At 33.8% G+C, this 17185-nt stretch overlaps 3 protein-coding genes across 6 annotated transcripts in view; 1 reads left to right on the top strand and 2 right to left on the bottom strand.

The window, feature by feature from the left end:
- On the top strand, nucleotides 285-6710 carry LOC107644601 (DNA-binding protein RHL1). 3 transcript variants are annotated; one of them, XM_021103075.1, is made up of 12 exons: nucleotides 285-750; nucleotides 1321-1431; nucleotides 1901-1987; nucleotides 2149-2360; nucleotides 2837-2909; nucleotides 3207-3425; nucleotides 4359-4389; nucleotides 4473-4522; nucleotides 4617-4665; nucleotides 5291-5325; nucleotides 5870-5974; nucleotides 6072-6710. In XM_021103075.1, the coding sequence occupies exons 1-12, from the start codon at nucleotides 409-411 to the stop codon at nucleotides 6105-6107; spliced, it is 1350 nt and encodes a 449-aa protein (XP_020958734.1). In that variant the 5' UTR covers nucleotides 285-408; the 3' UTR covers nucleotides 6108-6710. The 3 variants fall into 3 exon arrangements, with proteins under 3 accessions (XP_020958734.1, XP_020958733.1, XP_016203974.1); XM_021103074.1 differs by having other exon boundaries at nucleotides 286-750; nucleotides 4356-4389; XM_016348488.2 differs by having other exon boundaries at nucleotides 287-750; nucleotides 4356-4389; nucleotides 5870-5950.
- The window catches only part of LOC107644603 (probable metal-nicotianamine transporter YSL7), a 21622-nt gene continuing 13060 nt past the window's right edge, over nucleotides 8624-17185 (bottom strand). Inside the window, exons 2-8 of one of the 2 annotated variants that reach the window (XM_016348489.2) lie at nucleotides 12490-12573; nucleotides 12130-12459; nucleotides 10996-11150; nucleotides 10632-10729; nucleotides 10416-10550; nucleotides 10084-10273; nucleotides 8624-9999 (exon numbers count right to left, since the gene is read on the bottom strand). In XM_016348489.2, coding sequence (XP_016203975.2) covers nucleotides 8899-9999; nucleotides 10084-10273; nucleotides 10416-10550; nucleotides 10632-10729; nucleotides 10996-11150; nucleotides 12130-12459; nucleotides 12490-12573 — 2093 coding nt within the window. In that variant the 3' untranslated portion in view covers nucleotides 8624-8898. Of the gene's footprint in view, nucleotides 10000-10083; nucleotides 10274-10415; nucleotides 10551-10631; nucleotides 10730-10995; nucleotides 11151-12129; nucleotides 12574-17185 lie in introns of both variants that reach the window. The other variant, XM_021103076.1, reaches the window with a different exon arrangement.
- On the bottom strand, nucleotides 14511-16583 carry LOC107642171 (putative pentatricopeptide repeat-containing protein At1g12700, mitochondrial). The gene has a single exon (XM_021103077.1). The coding sequence runs from the start codon at nucleotides 16445-16447 to the stop codon at nucleotides 14675-14677; it is 1773 nt and encodes a 590-aa protein (XP_020958736.1). The 5' UTR covers nucleotides 16448-16583; the 3' UTR covers nucleotides 14511-14674.

The following is a 17185-nucleotide window of genomic DNA, read 5'->3' on the forward strand; positions in this document are numbered from 1 at the left end:
TCCTTATTTATGTGAGACTTAATATATATCAAAATGTAAAAATAAATAATTTAAAAAAAATTATTTTGTCATAAACTAATTTAAGATATAACTCATTAGCCTCCTCAACTAAATTTTAGTAGGCCAAAATAAAGTAAAATAGCAATTATTTAAACTTTCAAACATATTCTTAACTTGTGCTGCACAAATATTTATAGCTTTTTTATTTATTTAAAAAATGAAAAAGAGGTTATACTGTTATAGAATAATATTATTTGTTAGTATTATTTAGTTTTGATAGAACAAGCTGAAAGCCTGAAACAAAACAAGTGAACCTTAAACCCAGTGATAATTATTAATTAAAGCTGACACGAAGAAAAATAATTTATTTCCCGCCTCTGACTGTGAGCGCCGAAGAAGAGAATCTCAATGGCGCGCGGAAAGAAGAAGAACGTCGACGAAGCCGAAGCAACTGACATGGATCCCTCAACAAACTCTGAAGCCATAGAGCGCAAGAGGCTCAAGGCGTTGGCGTTCTCCACCGGCATTCTCTCCGACGTTCCCGACGGCGACGCCGCTTCCGTCCAACTGAAGCCGTCATCGACGGTGGCGAAGCACCACGGTAAGGACATCATCAAGAAGTCTCAGAGGAAGAGCACAAGGTTCCTCTTCTCGTTCCCCGGCCTCCTTGCTCCCATCGCCGGCGGTAAGATCGGCGAGCTCACGGATCTAGGAACGAAAAACCCTATTCTCTACCTCGATTTTCCGCAGGTTATCTCCATTTTTAAATTTAATTTGAACTTTTTATGCTAAAATGAAATTTTACTTGAGTTTTGTTTGTAATTGAGAGCGAGATGGTAGCGTGTCAGAGATAGTATAATTAGCTCTTATTTAGGTTAACTTCGTGTTTCATTTGAAAAAAACAAAAGTGTATAGTTTAGCTACTCACTGCATTATTTTCAATGTTTCGAAGGATGCGATTTTGTTGTTCTTAGTTGCTAGGGTCAACTATGATGAGGCAGAAAGAGAGAAGGAACTGCGAGAATAACTGAAAATAGAGAATGAGGAGATATTTTATCTTCATCATGCGATCAGCTACCCTGGTTTTGTACCAATTGTGATTTAACTGCCTACTGCAGTTTGTAACTAATTCTAACAACTTGGTTTTGGAATAGCCGCCACATAAAATGTAAATACTGTATTATAGTTTCAGTACTAAGGTCGGTTTGGGTTTCTGTGAAATAGTATGAGTATGAGCAGTTGCTTGCTTTGGATGGATTATAAGTATTGGGTTTGTTGCTTTATGTTTTGGTATCTGAAGTGATTTCTCTTACCTTCCAGGGCCAAATGAAGTTATTTGGTACTATTGTATATCCCAAGAACAGATACCTGACTTTACAGTTCTCCAGAGGTGGGAAGAATGTAATGTGCGAAGATTCTTTTGATAACATGGTTGGCTTTCTATCCCACTTCATTGTTATCTTCATTTTTGTTGACGCCTGATCTAGATAGTGCAAGTTAGATGATGCTTAAGGTGCTCAACTAAATAAATTTCTCCTTGTTACCTCCTATCACAGGCTTTTAATATATTCATTTCATGATGGGTGAATAGGTTTGTAGTTAACAGTATGGTCTATCATAAGACACAGTGGTATTCTTTCCCTTGTTAGTGGGAAAATGCATTGTTGTTATTGTTGTTGTTTCATTGTATAAATTAATGTAGTTTCAATTCCTATGTTTACCCTATGTAACATACAGATGTCTAGATCTAACAATGCTTTGTGTTCTTCCTGAATCTCTTGCTTTTAGTCTAGGAACTATGATCTTATGCATGTCTTTCTGATTGTTCATTTGCAATTTTGTGTTTCCTGTAATTGGGATTTTCTGCATGAAGTAATTGATAATTTCATGCTTTCAATAGATTGTATTTTCGGATGCATGGTGGATTGGGAGGAAAGATGAGAATCCAGAAGAAGCTAAGCTGGAATTTCCTAAAGAATTGCATGAGGTTAGCAATATTTACACTGTCACAGTTACCTAATTATAGAGACAACTGTTGCGTGCTTCTATATTTGGCATGAAGGAAAAATGAAATCTCCCCCCTTCCATGCCTCCTCCTCCCTCTCTTGTGTGGCTGATACAACTGTTTGGAGTTTCTTTCTATTTCAGGGACAGCAAGCTGAATATGACTTTAAAGGGGGTGCAGGTGCAAATTCTGCAGTTAATAAAGCTGTTCACAAAACCAAAATTCAATGTGCAGAATCAGATTCACCAATGACACCAGTTGACAATGATCTATCAGATAGTGAAATGAATTCAAAAGATATGAAGGAAACGGTCCCAGTCCGCCATTCAGGAAGAATTACAAGAAAATCATATAAGTATGACCCTCTTCTATATTAGTTTACTTGATGTGTGCCAGTATAAAGTCATGAAAAATTATCATGGTTTGGTCATGATAGCAGCAGATTAAATAAAATTATTAAGAATTCCTTATTTTGTAATAGGAGACATTCTTCAATCTATGTAGTCAACTCCTCTTACTCAAGAAAGGCTTTTTAATTCTTGTTGATGATAATGTTGATGTGTAAACAGAATTCTTCCATATTTCTTTATGCGTATTGCTAACTGGACATAAAATCATGAAAAGTTGTGGTGTTCTTATAAACACATTATTGCCATATTGTGAAGTTGTGCTGGAACCAGGGGCCTAATCTGCCTTGAAACTTAGTGCTAAAATGTTCATATATAATTTTCTGTTAAACTATTTTGCTGAGTTATTTAGGAGGATGATCTGACTTAAATTAGTATTATTGTGACTGAAGGCCGTACTTATGTGGTTCTTTTTTTGGACCAGATTTACAGAACTTTCTTCTGATGATAGTTCTGGTGCAAGCAGCCCTGACCTTTCTGAAGATGAAGAAAAATTGGTACAAGTTGATGCTATTGTAGACGATCACCAGATTGAATAATTCTAATAGTCTGTTTTGGATCCCCTTGATATTTGGGGGTAAAAAGTTCAGGATTTAATTCTACGTAGATTTTTTTCATAAAAAACTCTATTCCCTTAATACTTTACCCTCATTACTTGCAACTGTGTTCAACATTATTTGTCCTTTTTGCTTTTTATTTCTTCGATCATCATTAAAATGTCGAAATTTAGAAATTCATTGATCTTATATTTTATATTGAAGTTTTATTCTATCTTTGTTAACTCATCAATACAGGGAAAAAGTCCATGCCCTGTAGTTGTTGACATTGATAATGAGGATACAACCGAAGTGGATCAAGTCCGTGAGGAAAATAAAGAGCATGCTTCAGGCTTAAAATCTAAGAAAGTTCCTCGATCTGCTTCAGCCACTGCAAATAATGAAGTTGTGTCTAGTAACAATGCTTCACTTGTCCAGCCTACTATAGGCACATTATTCAAGAAAGCAGAAGAGAAGGTAAGGTTTTGACACTGTAAGCAGGACCAGCATTTAATTTCAGTATATCTCAATATTAGTCTATTCTTTTTCTTTTTGTATTAAAGATTCTCTGTAGTCGAATATTGCGCCTCCTCTCAGTTTATAGTTCAACATACAAGATATTTATTAGTCTTTTTAGATGTAGATCTTATGTTTTTTCTTGGTAAGTGCCCTCTGGCAATTTCTATGAATGAAAGTTTGGTCTTCTATAAAAGGAAAAAAGGGCATCGAAGATATGGAGGTGCTTTTTGAATTGCATCTCTAATTAATTAAGAAAATGTTTCTTAGCCTCTTGCTAGACACTAGGTTATGTAGTCTTTTAATGGTGGTTTGAAATCAAATCTTATTTGATCATGGATCTAAGATTTTGTCATATGACCTCTACTTTCTAATATTCTTTTGGAAGATTTGAAGATGTACTTGCTTCTTTTTCTTTTCTTTCTTTTTTTTTGGTTGGGTGGGGTTCTTCCTTGCCGGGAGAGGGGGGGCGGGGGTCAATTGATATGCGTGGGACTGGGATTAATATAAACAATTTTCAAAACCTTAAAAATACATGTTTAGATCATGTAAATCAGCACAAGAATAAGGTTTTTACCTTGTGACCTGGAAGTCATGAGTTAAAATCTACCTACATCTACTTTCCTTAAACATCACTAGGTGGGAGCCTTGTCTAATGTCTAGGTTGCCTGTTTTAAAACGTGGAGATTTTTCACTTCTGATAACTATCTGTCTATCCATGCATGCAATGAGAACACATGATTGTTCATCTCAATCAAGTATCTCTGCATGATACTCTTTGGAAGACCTTAAGGTCTCAATTCTCAATATCTTTCCTTCACACCAAGATGAATTTGAATAATCTGATATTCTTGTATATATTTAATGGTCAAATTCCTTTTTGTTTTTCAGAAGGCTTCAACAAGGAAACCTCAATCATCTGAAGGTTGTAAAACTTTTGTTTCTTTGTATAATTATCAGCAATTGGATTTGTGAAAATTGAATGATAAAACTATTGGTGTTTTTCAGTTACTGGCCAGAAATTGCAGCCTGGTGGTTCAAAAAGAAAGATTGATCAGGTCCTCATTTTCCTGAATACAGAATCATCTTAATAGCAGTAAGTGGTTCAACGTTGGAATATGATAAAAGCTAATAAATTGGCTATTGTTACAGGATGCAGGAACCAAAAAACGGGCAAGGAAGACCAAGGACAAAACTTTCGGTGAATATCCTCCTATCCAACTTAACTCTCTATTGGCTGTGTTTTTATCATTATTAAAATGTAGAAATTCAATCTAAGATGAATGGATCTATGGATATTTCTTTGGAAGTCCTCCGTAAACTTTGAGTAGCTATTAATCTTAGATAAGTTTTGGCCCTATTGATATGGCATGTCCTATGCAATATATGGTTGTTTTCTGACTCTGATATAATCCCTGCCTGAACATCAACAAATCAGTAGAAACTAGAAGACGTTTTATGTTTTTTCTTATTGTTCTTCATGTAGCTGTCCAAAGGGCAGCCCAGTACACAAGCATCCCATGTTAACGCAGGGTCCGGGAAAGGGCTGCACCTAAAGGGTGTAATGTAGGCAGCCTAACCTAATAATTGCATTAGTGGCTGATTCTATGGCTTGAACCCAAGACTTTGAGGTCATACGGAAACAACTCAACCGTTATTTTATTTTATTTTTTTTCTTTTTAGGGAGTTACCAATCTGCATTAAAGGCTGCTTCTTTTCTGTAACTAAATGTCGGTTTTTCGTCTTCTAAAGTTTCTAAAATCTTCTATCTTAATAAGTCATTCACTAACAACTTTGGCAAACTTACGGTGTATGCTATTTTTCAGATGAACATATTACAGTAAAAAGCAAGGGGCATAAGGTAACTTTTTCCCTTTTTAAGTCCATGATTTTACTTATTGGTTGATGCTTATCATAATGTTAAACAGCTCAGCAACTTATATAGGAAGTAAATCTTAGAATTTCTACTGGTTCTCCCGTTCTTTCATGGATTAGCTTTGCTTTCGATAATTGTTTGCCACAAACTGCATTTTGCCATCTCTCAATTTCCTTTTGTTCTGTCTTTGATATTTAAGTTTTCTACTAATACTTTGAGGAACACTCTTTGACTTTATTTTCTTTCTTGAATTTTGATCACTGATTTTTCCGTACCTGCATGAGTGCACTTGCTTCTTGTTTGTCTCTGGTTTCGCATTATATCGTATACTAGGGTTTTAGTCCCTTTTTTTTTTTCACAATGTTTGAATTGGGATATTTTTCCCATTGATCACTTTGGGATTCAATACACTGCCTATTCTGAAAATGTACTCGTTTATCTATGAACCTCTCCCTCTTATGCTCTCTTCTAATAAAACTTGAATTAGCATTTGCACTGCAATATGATTCCTTGGCACTTTTCAATATAGGTTGAAGATGATGATGATGATGATGATGATGATGATGATGATGATGATGATGATGATGATGAATTTTCAAATGCTTCAGAGGTAATTGTTCCTGATACACATGGCTGCATTTGCATGCATGTAGTTCTGTAACCACTGCTAGTTTTTCAATCATCTGAACTGTTTTTTTTTTTTTTTTTTTTTTTTTTCTTATTTTATTTAGGATGATAATGATAGCGATGAAGACTGGACTGCCTGAGAGTGTGATATGAAACGCAGTTATTAGGCACAGAGATGATAAGGCATAGGTGATGTGGTGACCTTGAAGTCATTATGATGGATGAACTGTGATGATATTCCACTGCTTACCTATCTCTCCAGTGCATACATTAGAGAAGGGGTTTAAGATCGAGAGAGAGAGAATGAAATTTGCTCACTATTTGGTGTTTACCACTTCAGTCTTCATCTTGCAAAATCGAAGTTCATATAAGTGACACAAATTTCAATCATCTTAAAAAGTGTTTTACAAAAGAACATGAAGCTAAAGATGCAAGTTTATGGAGGACTTGAAAAAAAAAAAACGAATGATCGGTAGGTTCTATTGAATATTTAGAAGACTGGTAGTGTGTTTGGTAAAAGGTAGAAACTGATGAATTAATGAATGTTTTTAAGATTGATGTTATAATAGTTTGCCCAATATATATTGTATACTTGTTTTTTGGGTTCAGCGTCTGTCCCTAACCAATCATGGCATGCTTGTTGGTGGTGTTGGTGAGGGGGCAGGTGGAACATATGAAACATACCGAGATATTGAAAAAGGTGAATGTAATCGAAATTTATTCCAAGTTCTTCTTAAGCTTCATTCATGTGGATTTTTACGGAGCAAGTTAAAACTTTATAGTAGACACAATGGAGTAAGAGTTCAGTGATGCAAAGTTACATCAAAGTTCTTGTTACCGGGAGAATTTGTTCAATAACAAATTTCTAGTCCCCTTGGAAGATACTATATGGTCAAAGAAAGCATTCTATATGAGCAAGATATCATTGATAATTGAAAATATGCGATGCCTTGACACTTCTTGTTGTTGACATTGATGGAGTGTTTGAATAAATAGATGACAATATAGATAGTTAAGATAACCATAGAGCAATTTGCTATTGCCCCTATTTTCACAGTTATGAAATGAAGCATGCAGGAGTTTACTTCATTTATATATAAAAGTACTTGGGACAGACACCAATAGTTAAAAGCAGAGACTTTGATCAATGATTTATATAGTAGATTTCATCTGGTACAATAAGATTTTATTCTTATTAGCATTGAATATTTTAACAAAGGAATTTATAAATTTTAGAATATGGAAAGGGAGTTTGCTAGTTTAAACTAATATACTTTAACACAAAATAATCATGTTTTTAATCAATTCAAGTTATGTAGCATGTAATTAAAAGTTTGGATAAAAATAAATTTTTGAACACACATATTGAATATATCATAGAACCATGTAACGATCTCTCTATTTATGTTCCTATGACTATATGAGTAAAATTGATACGATAAATTAATTATTTAAAATTCAACTAAATTATAATATTCTAAGTTCAAATTAAGTACGAAAAAAAAAAGAAAATTTATTGTGCTAAACTGCTAGTGTACTCATTACTCAATAATATTTATTATGCAATTGTAATATATAATAGAAGATAATTATCCTTTATAAATGGATAACATGGGGTACCAATCAGACGTCCACAAATCTGAGTCACAAATCATTTGACTGTTTTAGTTAATATTTTCACGCAATTACATATGAATTTCTACTTTCTACCTTATAAATTGATTGTGCAAGATGGGCAACACCCTCGCTGCCATTGCGATTCTAAGGAAGCGGAAACAATATGGAAGAGGGTGGATGCGTGGCAGATGCTTGCACATAAAATGTCTTCGTCCAAGGATTACTGCGACAAAATGATGTTCCCAAGTCAATAAACTACCTTCAGATTATGAAAGACAGATTTTTTTTTGCGGATGCTACCACTGTGAAATTGCTTATTGATTACTTATCTGCCCACAAAGGAGAGAATGCTTTTCAAGAATTTGTGCAGAAAATTGTTGGAATATATCAATATAACCCATTAGTTCATTAGTTGAATCCAGGATTTGATGTTTTAGCTGTTGTATTATGGCGTAATATATGAGATAATATTTTAAGATTGTTAAATCTTTAATCATTAAATATATTTACATGGTTGGAAAAGGGCTCTTTAGCCTAGAAACTCATCTCTTTTGGGTCAAATTTTCCAATTATTTCTATATATCTCCTTAGCATTAGATTTTTGGTTAAGTTTAAGGTGATTGTTATAGTGCTTAAAAAGTAATGCCTAATTTATTAAAAAAAAGTTAAAAATTAATATTTAATTTAAAATGTATAAAAATAAATAATTTTTAAAAATTTAGAATTTATTACAAAAAATAAACTAGACAAAATTTAGACACCATAGAATTAGCCTAAATTCAATTATGGATAATAACAATTTATTTGAATTTGTAAACCAAAAGTAATCAATAATATGCTAATGTTACTTTCTAGCTTATCCTCTAATTGCAATTTGCAAGAATAAATTTCCTTTGCTAAAGAGTATTACAGGTAAGTTTTAAATAATCTAAATGGTTATAGCTCATTGTAATGCAATTTTATTATCAGAATTCATATATTATAAATAGAAGTTGGGAGTATGTATACCTGAAATGAAGATGTTTTAGGAGCCTCAAACTAACACAATCAATCTAAGCATGAAACCAAATACTTGTTGATATAACACTGCACATTTTGTCTTTATCATGTTTGTTCAACTACATGTGAAAGCAGAATTATGAAAATATAAACTTCAACCAATTTTGCTACATACAATTTGACCTTCATTCCCTGAGAAAGTATAGCAGAAACTTGAAAATTGCATCTTAAACTAGTCTTGCACTAAAGTTTAAATCCCAAGAACATGCTTTAAGACTTCCTTAAGACACTGACTGAATTCAAGTCCATTGAACCTCAATTCCCTAAGAAAGTGTCAACCCTGGCATTAGTGGCCCTAGACAAGAACTTCATACAAATAGGTGGTTTAACTCCAGCAAGAGCAAGAATTGAAGAAGGCAGAGTCCATATTCCATCACCACAAATCAAACCAGAAGCTACAGCTGGTCCAAATGCATTAGCCTTAGCCTTGTTCAACTTTTCCCACACAAACAATATCAAACTTCCAACACACATGTCAATGGCAAAGTAGGGTCCTAGATAGAATGGTATTGCCATGGCCATTGGAAGTGGTATGTACCTCCCCCTTTTACCTAGGAAATCTTTGATCATGTTTATTGCAATGGCAGAACCAAAGAGGATATAGCAAAGCAAGAGGCAGTGTTTTGGTAGAGACTTGAAGCCTTCTACACCCAATATGGCCATGTTCCTGAAAACCATTGCATTTGGGGCAGGGTATTCACTATTTGGTGTCCCAAGATCAGGAAATGCTTTGTAGAAAATCCAAAAGACACATGGAGAAACTACACACCCCATTGCTGTGCCAATTACTTGGCTCACAAACATGGAGCGAGGCGAAGCAAGGGTAAGGTAGCCGGTCTTAAAATCTTGCATCAAGTCAGAAGCTGTGGAAACAATGTTCATCATCACCCCACAAGCTGCTAGGCCAGCAAGAACTCCACCATGTGATGAACCGGCCCATGCTCCAATTGTAAAGATGGCAAGCTTTCCATAGGTGGATGCAAGTGACCAATCCGTCAGTCCAGAGCCATAAGAATTGCAAAAGGCTAAGGTAGGAGCAATGAGGTAGATGACAATCATGTAATACCATTTCAGTTGATGAAATATGTGAGGCAAAGTGGCTGTAGAGATGGCAGCTATGGCTACATAGCCTCCAACTGCAAACCATGTGGGAATCTGATCTTTAAGAAAGAGTTGGGTGCGGCGCTGATCATCATAGGATTGCTGAGGAGGCAATGGAGAGTCCTGATCAGCAACAGGAAGAACACTTTCCCTTTTGTTCCGAAATTGAGTATACAAACCCAAGAATGTATGAGTTAGCACCTTGAAGAAGTTATATAAACCATCTCCAAGGATCATAGCTATGGCTAGAAATACCTGAGTTCAAGGTGAAAGATGCATCCAATTAGAAGCATTTAGATTAACAATGGCACTAGAGGTGCTTTGTAACCAAAAACTTACTCTATAACCTTGGATTCCATGAAGGCTGCCGTCGCCAAGGCCCTTAGCATACCAATCACCTTCTCTGTTCTTTATGAGTGGCCACATTAGACCCCATGAAAGGATTCCTCCAAGGAGCACTGATATGTTTATGATGTAGGGGCAAATCATTCCTACTCCAATGTAGGTTGCAGAGAAATCAAAGTAAAACCTGAAGCAAAGTAAAGGCTGAATTAATGATAACTAATTGAGAATGAGTTCCAATATATGAGGTATCTTAGTATTAGATTTATGCACATGTTATTCTCAAGATAAAATGAATGCTTATTTAAAACAAATATGTCACAATGTACCTGTTCTGATATGCTTTGAGCCCCAGTGAAGGGAAGGCTTGAAATCCACATTGGTCAGTGGCTGTATAGAACCATTGAAAGAAACCCCATAGAAAACTAAAACTGAAGAATTTTCCCAAAGTTTTCACTTGCTTCCTGGAGTAGTGGAAAAAGAAACAAGAAATTATTTTTGGATATCCAACTTTTGATGCAGTTAGAGTCTGCTAAAGTTCATACTTTGCTAATTTGGCTCCCTGAGGAGTGTGGAAACTGTTGATAAGATGAGCAGTTGCAGTACCACTTGGATATGTCAATTTGAAGTCAATAACCATAATCTGCAGCATGCAAATGAAAATTGAGACAATGATAAGTTGATAACAAATGGTAAGTTGGTAACAGTAAAATATGATAATGAATAAACATCCAATTTGGTACTAAAAGAATTTTAGATCAGACATTTTAGTTCTCAACAAATTTTTATTCTTTAGAAGTCTTCAAGAATTACTCCCATCATGCTATTTCATTTTCCAATATATTGTACTAAAAAAAAAAGTTAAACGGAAATGGATAATGCAATCAATGTTTGAAGAAGTAGTCATACCTTTCTAAGAGGTACAACTGAGAAGAGTCCAAGAAAGCTAACAACAAATAGAAAAGCAATCATCCATCCTAATTTTGGGTCCTTAAAGTCACTGCTATCTGATGTTTGATCAGCCACTCGTTTACTCATTCCAAATAGGTAACTCCCAAATCCTCCTGATCATATAAAAGTCAAACACAGAATCTGAATCAGAATTTTCAGTTAGCATGAGCCTCCTATTATGACTTAATAACAAAATGTTATCCAAAACGTTCAATTTTGTCAAATAACAATGATATAATTTTCCAACTTAGATTAACATTACCTTAGTGATAGATGATATAGTGAGCATGGTTTCACATATACCTCTTATAGAATATAGAGTAATCATCAAGTTTTTCTTTAATATTTTTCTTTTCTGTTTTTTTTTGCACCTCTCAAATTTGTTTTGGTATATACTGAAACTCAAGACACAAAAATGGCATTATCTTTGAATTCATGATATCATCTGGCCTTAAATTTCTTCAAAATTAGTTAAAGTTGGTTACATACATATTTAGTTAACCACTTTAGTGTTGAAGATTTTTCAGTGAAATTTATACAAATTCAATCTTGGTCCACAGAGTTCCACATCATGCCAGAATACTAATCAAGGAGAAAAGTATATACTTTTTCTTTTTTATTTTTACTTTTCTATGAGCAAAAAGTGCCAAAAAAAAAAAAAAACACTAGTATTCACTCTTAATTTCAATGCTAAGGTAACAATCCTACTCTAGAGACTAATCACAGATCATATTTCAAGACATCTGTTTAGAAAGTTTAAAAAGTGTTTTAAAGATATCCAATCATGTATTGTCAGTCAATAAAAGTATTTAACTCAAACATGCATGAATTTGATTGAATGACAGTTTACAAGAAAAAAAAAAAAAAAAACACTAGTATTCACTCTTAATTTCAATGCTAAGGTAACAATCCTACTCTAGAGACTAATCACAGATCATATTTCAAGACATCTGTTTAGAAAGTTTAAAAAGTGTTTTAAAGATATCCAATCATGTATTGTCAGTCAATAAAAGTATTTAACTCAAACATGCATGAATTTGATTGAATGACAGTTTACAATTTTAGAAAAGGACATAGCAAAAGAAGTTATACCACTAAAAGCTATGCCAGAGGATGCAACAACACATGTTTGGATGACAGTGTTCTCTTGCCTTGTAAAAGGTTGTTTCAACATTCCAGAACCTTCCAAGAACTTGGTCCATGTCTTAACAAAGAAGAACCCCAGAAGCCCTGCAGACACATTCAGAGAAGGTATGATTCCAACTGTGAGGTTGAGCTTCATGACTATGAAGGTGAAGAGTATGCTGAGTGCAAGGCTCACTGCAAAAGCTCTCAAAGTTAGTTGGTTCCTCCATGATGGAACCAGCTTGTGTTGAAACACCTTCTCCACTGAAACCTCTTCTTCCCTCAGTTCTATGGTACCATTTTGTCTTGATTCATGCTCTATGGTACCATCATCTCCATGATCATGATCATGTTCATGATGATCAAGAGAGTCAAGACCATTCTCCATCACCATCCTATCCCCACTTCTATGTTGGGCCATTAATTTAGTTGTAGTTTGTAGTCCTTTTTATAACCAACAAGAAGTTGGAATTATGCATGTGAATGTATCCACAAGTTGGTGTCTCAAAAGTCACAGCTTTTGTAGAGGTCACTACAGTCTATTAATCAAGGATACGAAAACCGAACCGGTCATAAAACTGGTAGAATTGAAGGTTCAATTGAAAATTTGAAATTTAATCTTTAATCTTTTTAAAAAAATATAATAGTTAATAAATATATATAAATTAGTAGTCAATCTCACTACTAAAAACTCGATCCAAGATATTATTATAGTAGAATTATTAAAAATATGAAAACAAGCTGGAATATTAATATGTGCTATGTGAAATAGTTGACTTGACTAATATAGCACACAATAATATTGGGGGACTTTGGATTTGAGATGGCAATAGGGAGATATTCAAGTGGACTTGGATTCTTAAAAGTGAGATTATTGTAGAGTTGTAGTGTCTCATTTGATGGCTACAAACCAATGGGAATGGGAATGTAAAACATTGCATGATATTAAGATTATAGACCAATGATTAAAAAGGTATTTGCCTTAAATCAATCATCATTGGGGCGTCATTAAGTTATTATTATTATTTTTTATTTCAATAGAAAAATATTGTTTAGAATGTTATGTTTGTTTATTTGGAAGATTATTTTGTACTAAAAACAAAACAAAACTACTAGTATGCAAACATTATATTTGAGAAACTAAAACTTCTTATCTTTTGTGTATCTTTTGTGGGGACAGAGAAAGGAGGATTTCTTATAATATAAAAATTTATAGATAAATAAGAATTTTAATTTTTATAGAAAAATTTATCCAAACTAACTACTAAAAAAACTAAAAAAGTTAAACCTTACCCTTTTCCATTCTTAGCTTCCTTCCTGCTTGGCTGCTCCAAATTTTAAGGTATCTAATAAGAATAACAATTAAAAAAAACGTTGCAAATAAGATTTATTCTTACTGAGGATAAATTACAAAGTACCAAGTAACGTTTACCTTTCCGATGGCAGATGCAACTAAATAATTATTATGCCTGATTGAGCTTGGCCAAATATTTTATCCCAAAAGAACTGAGTTTCAACCTTCTATGCTCAAAAGCCTTTTTTAAATCATATAAATATATTTATTGATTAAATATTTGATAATATTAAGATATTATATTGTATATTAAGCTAAAAACACAATTAGAATTTTTTTTTAACGTAATTTCAATCAGAATAATTAATTAAACACAACATACAAAATATAACAAAAATATATTTTACATTAATTTTTAAAGTTTTTATTAAATAATTAAAAAAAAATTAGTTTGGCCCTCGCGTCTGACGAGCCTAGTTCGAGTTATACATAATTACAAGTAAAACCAAGGCATCTCATATTTTCAATTACAATTATATCTTGATAATATAAATTTTTTTTTTTAAAAAAAATATTGTTCACAGTATCCCCCAACCTAACATTCTAACAAGACAAGGATTTATTAGGTACACAAATGATATATGATTTTACATCATTGAGCTTTGGTTGGTATATGAATAGGCCAGCCTTCCCCAAAATGGAGGCTCTTTGTCCCGGTAAAATTTAGGATGTTATATTTAATGGTATTTATATAATATTCTAGAGTGTTTGAGATTGTTCTGGAGGACTTGCAGAACCTTCTAAGACATTCTACAATATTATGCAAACAACGTTAAATATAATGTCTGGATCTTCTATAAAACACATAACAAGAATTAAGAAAGGAATCCAATTCAATGCTCACAAACTATCATAAGTTTTACCTTGCTCCGTAAAAACCCACATGAATGAAGCTTAAAACAAACTAGACTAGAATAACACAATGTCAATGCATAACCTTCTCAAGAATGAGATTCTTACTATGCTGTAGCCAATTTGCAAACAAACAGGAACATGGAATGGAAGTCTCAGTTTCATATTGTTCAGAAAGTCCAGACAAACTTATCCCAATCTAAAGCCTCAAAATTAAACAACCAAGTAATACAGAATATGTCATGCAACATCTGAAACATCAAATCCTCGATTCAAATAATGAACTAATAGGTTATATTTATATATTCAAATAATCTTCTGCACAAATTCTTGAAAAGCATTGTGGACAGAGCAGTAATCTATAAGCAATTTCACAGTGGTGGCATCTGCAGAAAAACCTTTGTCTTTAATAATCTGAAGATATTTTATTGACTTCAGAACATCATTTTGTCGCAGTAATCCTTGGACGAAGACATTATATGTGCAGGAATTTGGCAGGCAGCCATCCTCTTCCATATTGACCAGTAACTCTTCAGCATTAACCAAAAGTCCTTCCCTACAAAGGCCTTGGATCATTATTGTATAAGTATATACATCAGGCTTCAAGCCTTTTGCTGGCAGACAGGAGAAGAGTTCACGTGCATCATTTAGTTTTCCAGCTTGGCACATCCCATTCATCACCAAACTATAAATTACAATATCAAGATCCAAATTATTCTTCTCCATTTCTCTAAATAATGATATTGCATCAGAAGACAAATGGCATTTGAATAGGCCATCCAATAGAATCCCACAGGTTTGTAGATTAGGATGTTGACCAAACTTGTGCATTGTAAAAAATAATTCTTTAGCAGCTAAAGGTTTACCCACTCTGCAAAATCCACCGATAAGAGTATTCCAAGTCGAATCATTCATATTTAATCCTTTATTGATCATTTCATCCAAGAGATAAATAGCCCTATCAATCCTTTTGATCTTGCACCACCCATGAATTAACGACGCATAAGTCGTAACGTTTGGTAGGCATCCTTTGTGAACCATCAAATCAAATACTTTCATGGCCTCCTCCATTTGACTTAGGAAACAATAACCAGCAATCATTGAGTTATAGGTGACAACATTAGGCTCCTCTCCCATTCGAAGCATTTGACCAAGTATGGCCCTAGCACTTGAAATCTTTCCCTCTTTACAAAGAGCATCCACTAAAATAGTAAAAGTATGCGTATCGGGCACAATTCCCTTTTGTTTCCTCTCTCTCAGTAAGGACACAGCCTCTTGCCATCTGCTGAAAGTACAGAGTCCTTGAATCAAGCAATTGTAAGTGATAGTATTGGGTTGTATACCTTTCGTTGTCATTTCCGAGAATAGACTCAAAGCCTCAGAAACCAGCCCATCCTTGCAAAGACTATCCACAATTGTGCTATAACCCACAACATTAACACTAGGTTTGCAGTTTCTTGTTTCCGTGTTCCTTAGAATGGCAATGGCAGCAGGGGTGTTGCCCGTCTTGCACAATCCATTTATAATTGCTCCAAACGTGTGGGAGTCGGGTTGATATCCCAAGTAATCCATGTGGTCAAGAAACCAAATAGCATAATCCACATTGCCTTCAATACAAAGACCATTAACAATGGTGTTAAATGTGACCACATCGGGCTCCAATCCGATTTTGAACATCATCCCCACCACAGAGAAGGCAAAGGGAGTGTGGTTCAAACGGCACAGGCAATTGACGACAATATTGAGTATATAGACATCAGATTTGAGTCGTAAGGAGAACAAGTATTTGATTAAGGAAATGGCAGCTGTGTAATGCTTCATCTTAACAATAGAGCTAAACAAAAAGTTAAAGTCATTCACGCATGGCAAAGGGTTCATGGAAACCATTTTGTCAAACAGATGCAAAGCAGAATCAAGGTTTTGGAGATTCCTAATAGAATCTACGAGAAGGGGTCTGTCCTTGATGGCATCAATATGAGTGGGAAAAATGAAGGGTTTGGGATGAGAAAGAGTACCAAATTGAGATTGAGATTGCTGCCAAAAGAAACGCAGAGAAGTTCTGGTTGATGAACGCAACATGAGCGAGGAGTGAATAATGATGAGGGTTTCTGGGAGATGAAGCACTCGCCACTGACCACACCAACTACGCTCGCCACGATGTTGTGATTATTTGTGAAGTTCATGGCGATTTGAAGCTGATAGCTACTTAGCTATGTGCAGTTGAAGCTGATAGCTACTTAGCTAGTACTTGTTAGTTAATCTTTTGAATTTTACTTTAGACACTAAAGTGTGATCTCTCACCATTTATTTTATAGGTGGGACCAAAAATAAATATGAGAGAAAAACTATTCAAAGATAGAAAATCACACTTTACCCTCTAAAATACAAATTTAAAATTTAGAGAATCCAAATTCTAATTTTTTTGTTGCTAAAGTTGATACTTAAAAGTTATTAAATAATTTAATATATTTTGACTAAACTATCTTTTAATTTCTTAATTATCAACTTCAACTTTATCTAAGCTCAATTGAGTTTCTATCTTATTTTAAACTTCTATTCAAATAGTTCATGTAAAGTATAATTTATTTTTATTGATATATCTAATTAGACGTAATTATAAAATTATTTTGTATAGATCAAAATTAAATACATTTTATTTAAAATTAGATATTTCGCAAAATAATTAAAATTTTCTAGAAACATACGTTACCTCTTTTAATTATTCTATCCAAGCACTCTTAATCACTTTTATTTATAGTAAAAACAAATTTTTAAAATTAAAAATGTTATTTATATATTAAAATAAAATATAATTTA

Source organism: Arachis ipaensis, chromosome B05, assembly GCF_000816755.2.
Source record: "Arachis ipaensis cultivar K30076 chromosome B05, Araip1.1, whole genome shotgun sequence".
NCBI classification, from domain to species: domain Eukaryota; kingdom Viridiplantae; phylum Streptophyta; class Magnoliopsida; order Fabales; family Fabaceae; genus Arachis; species Arachis ipaensis.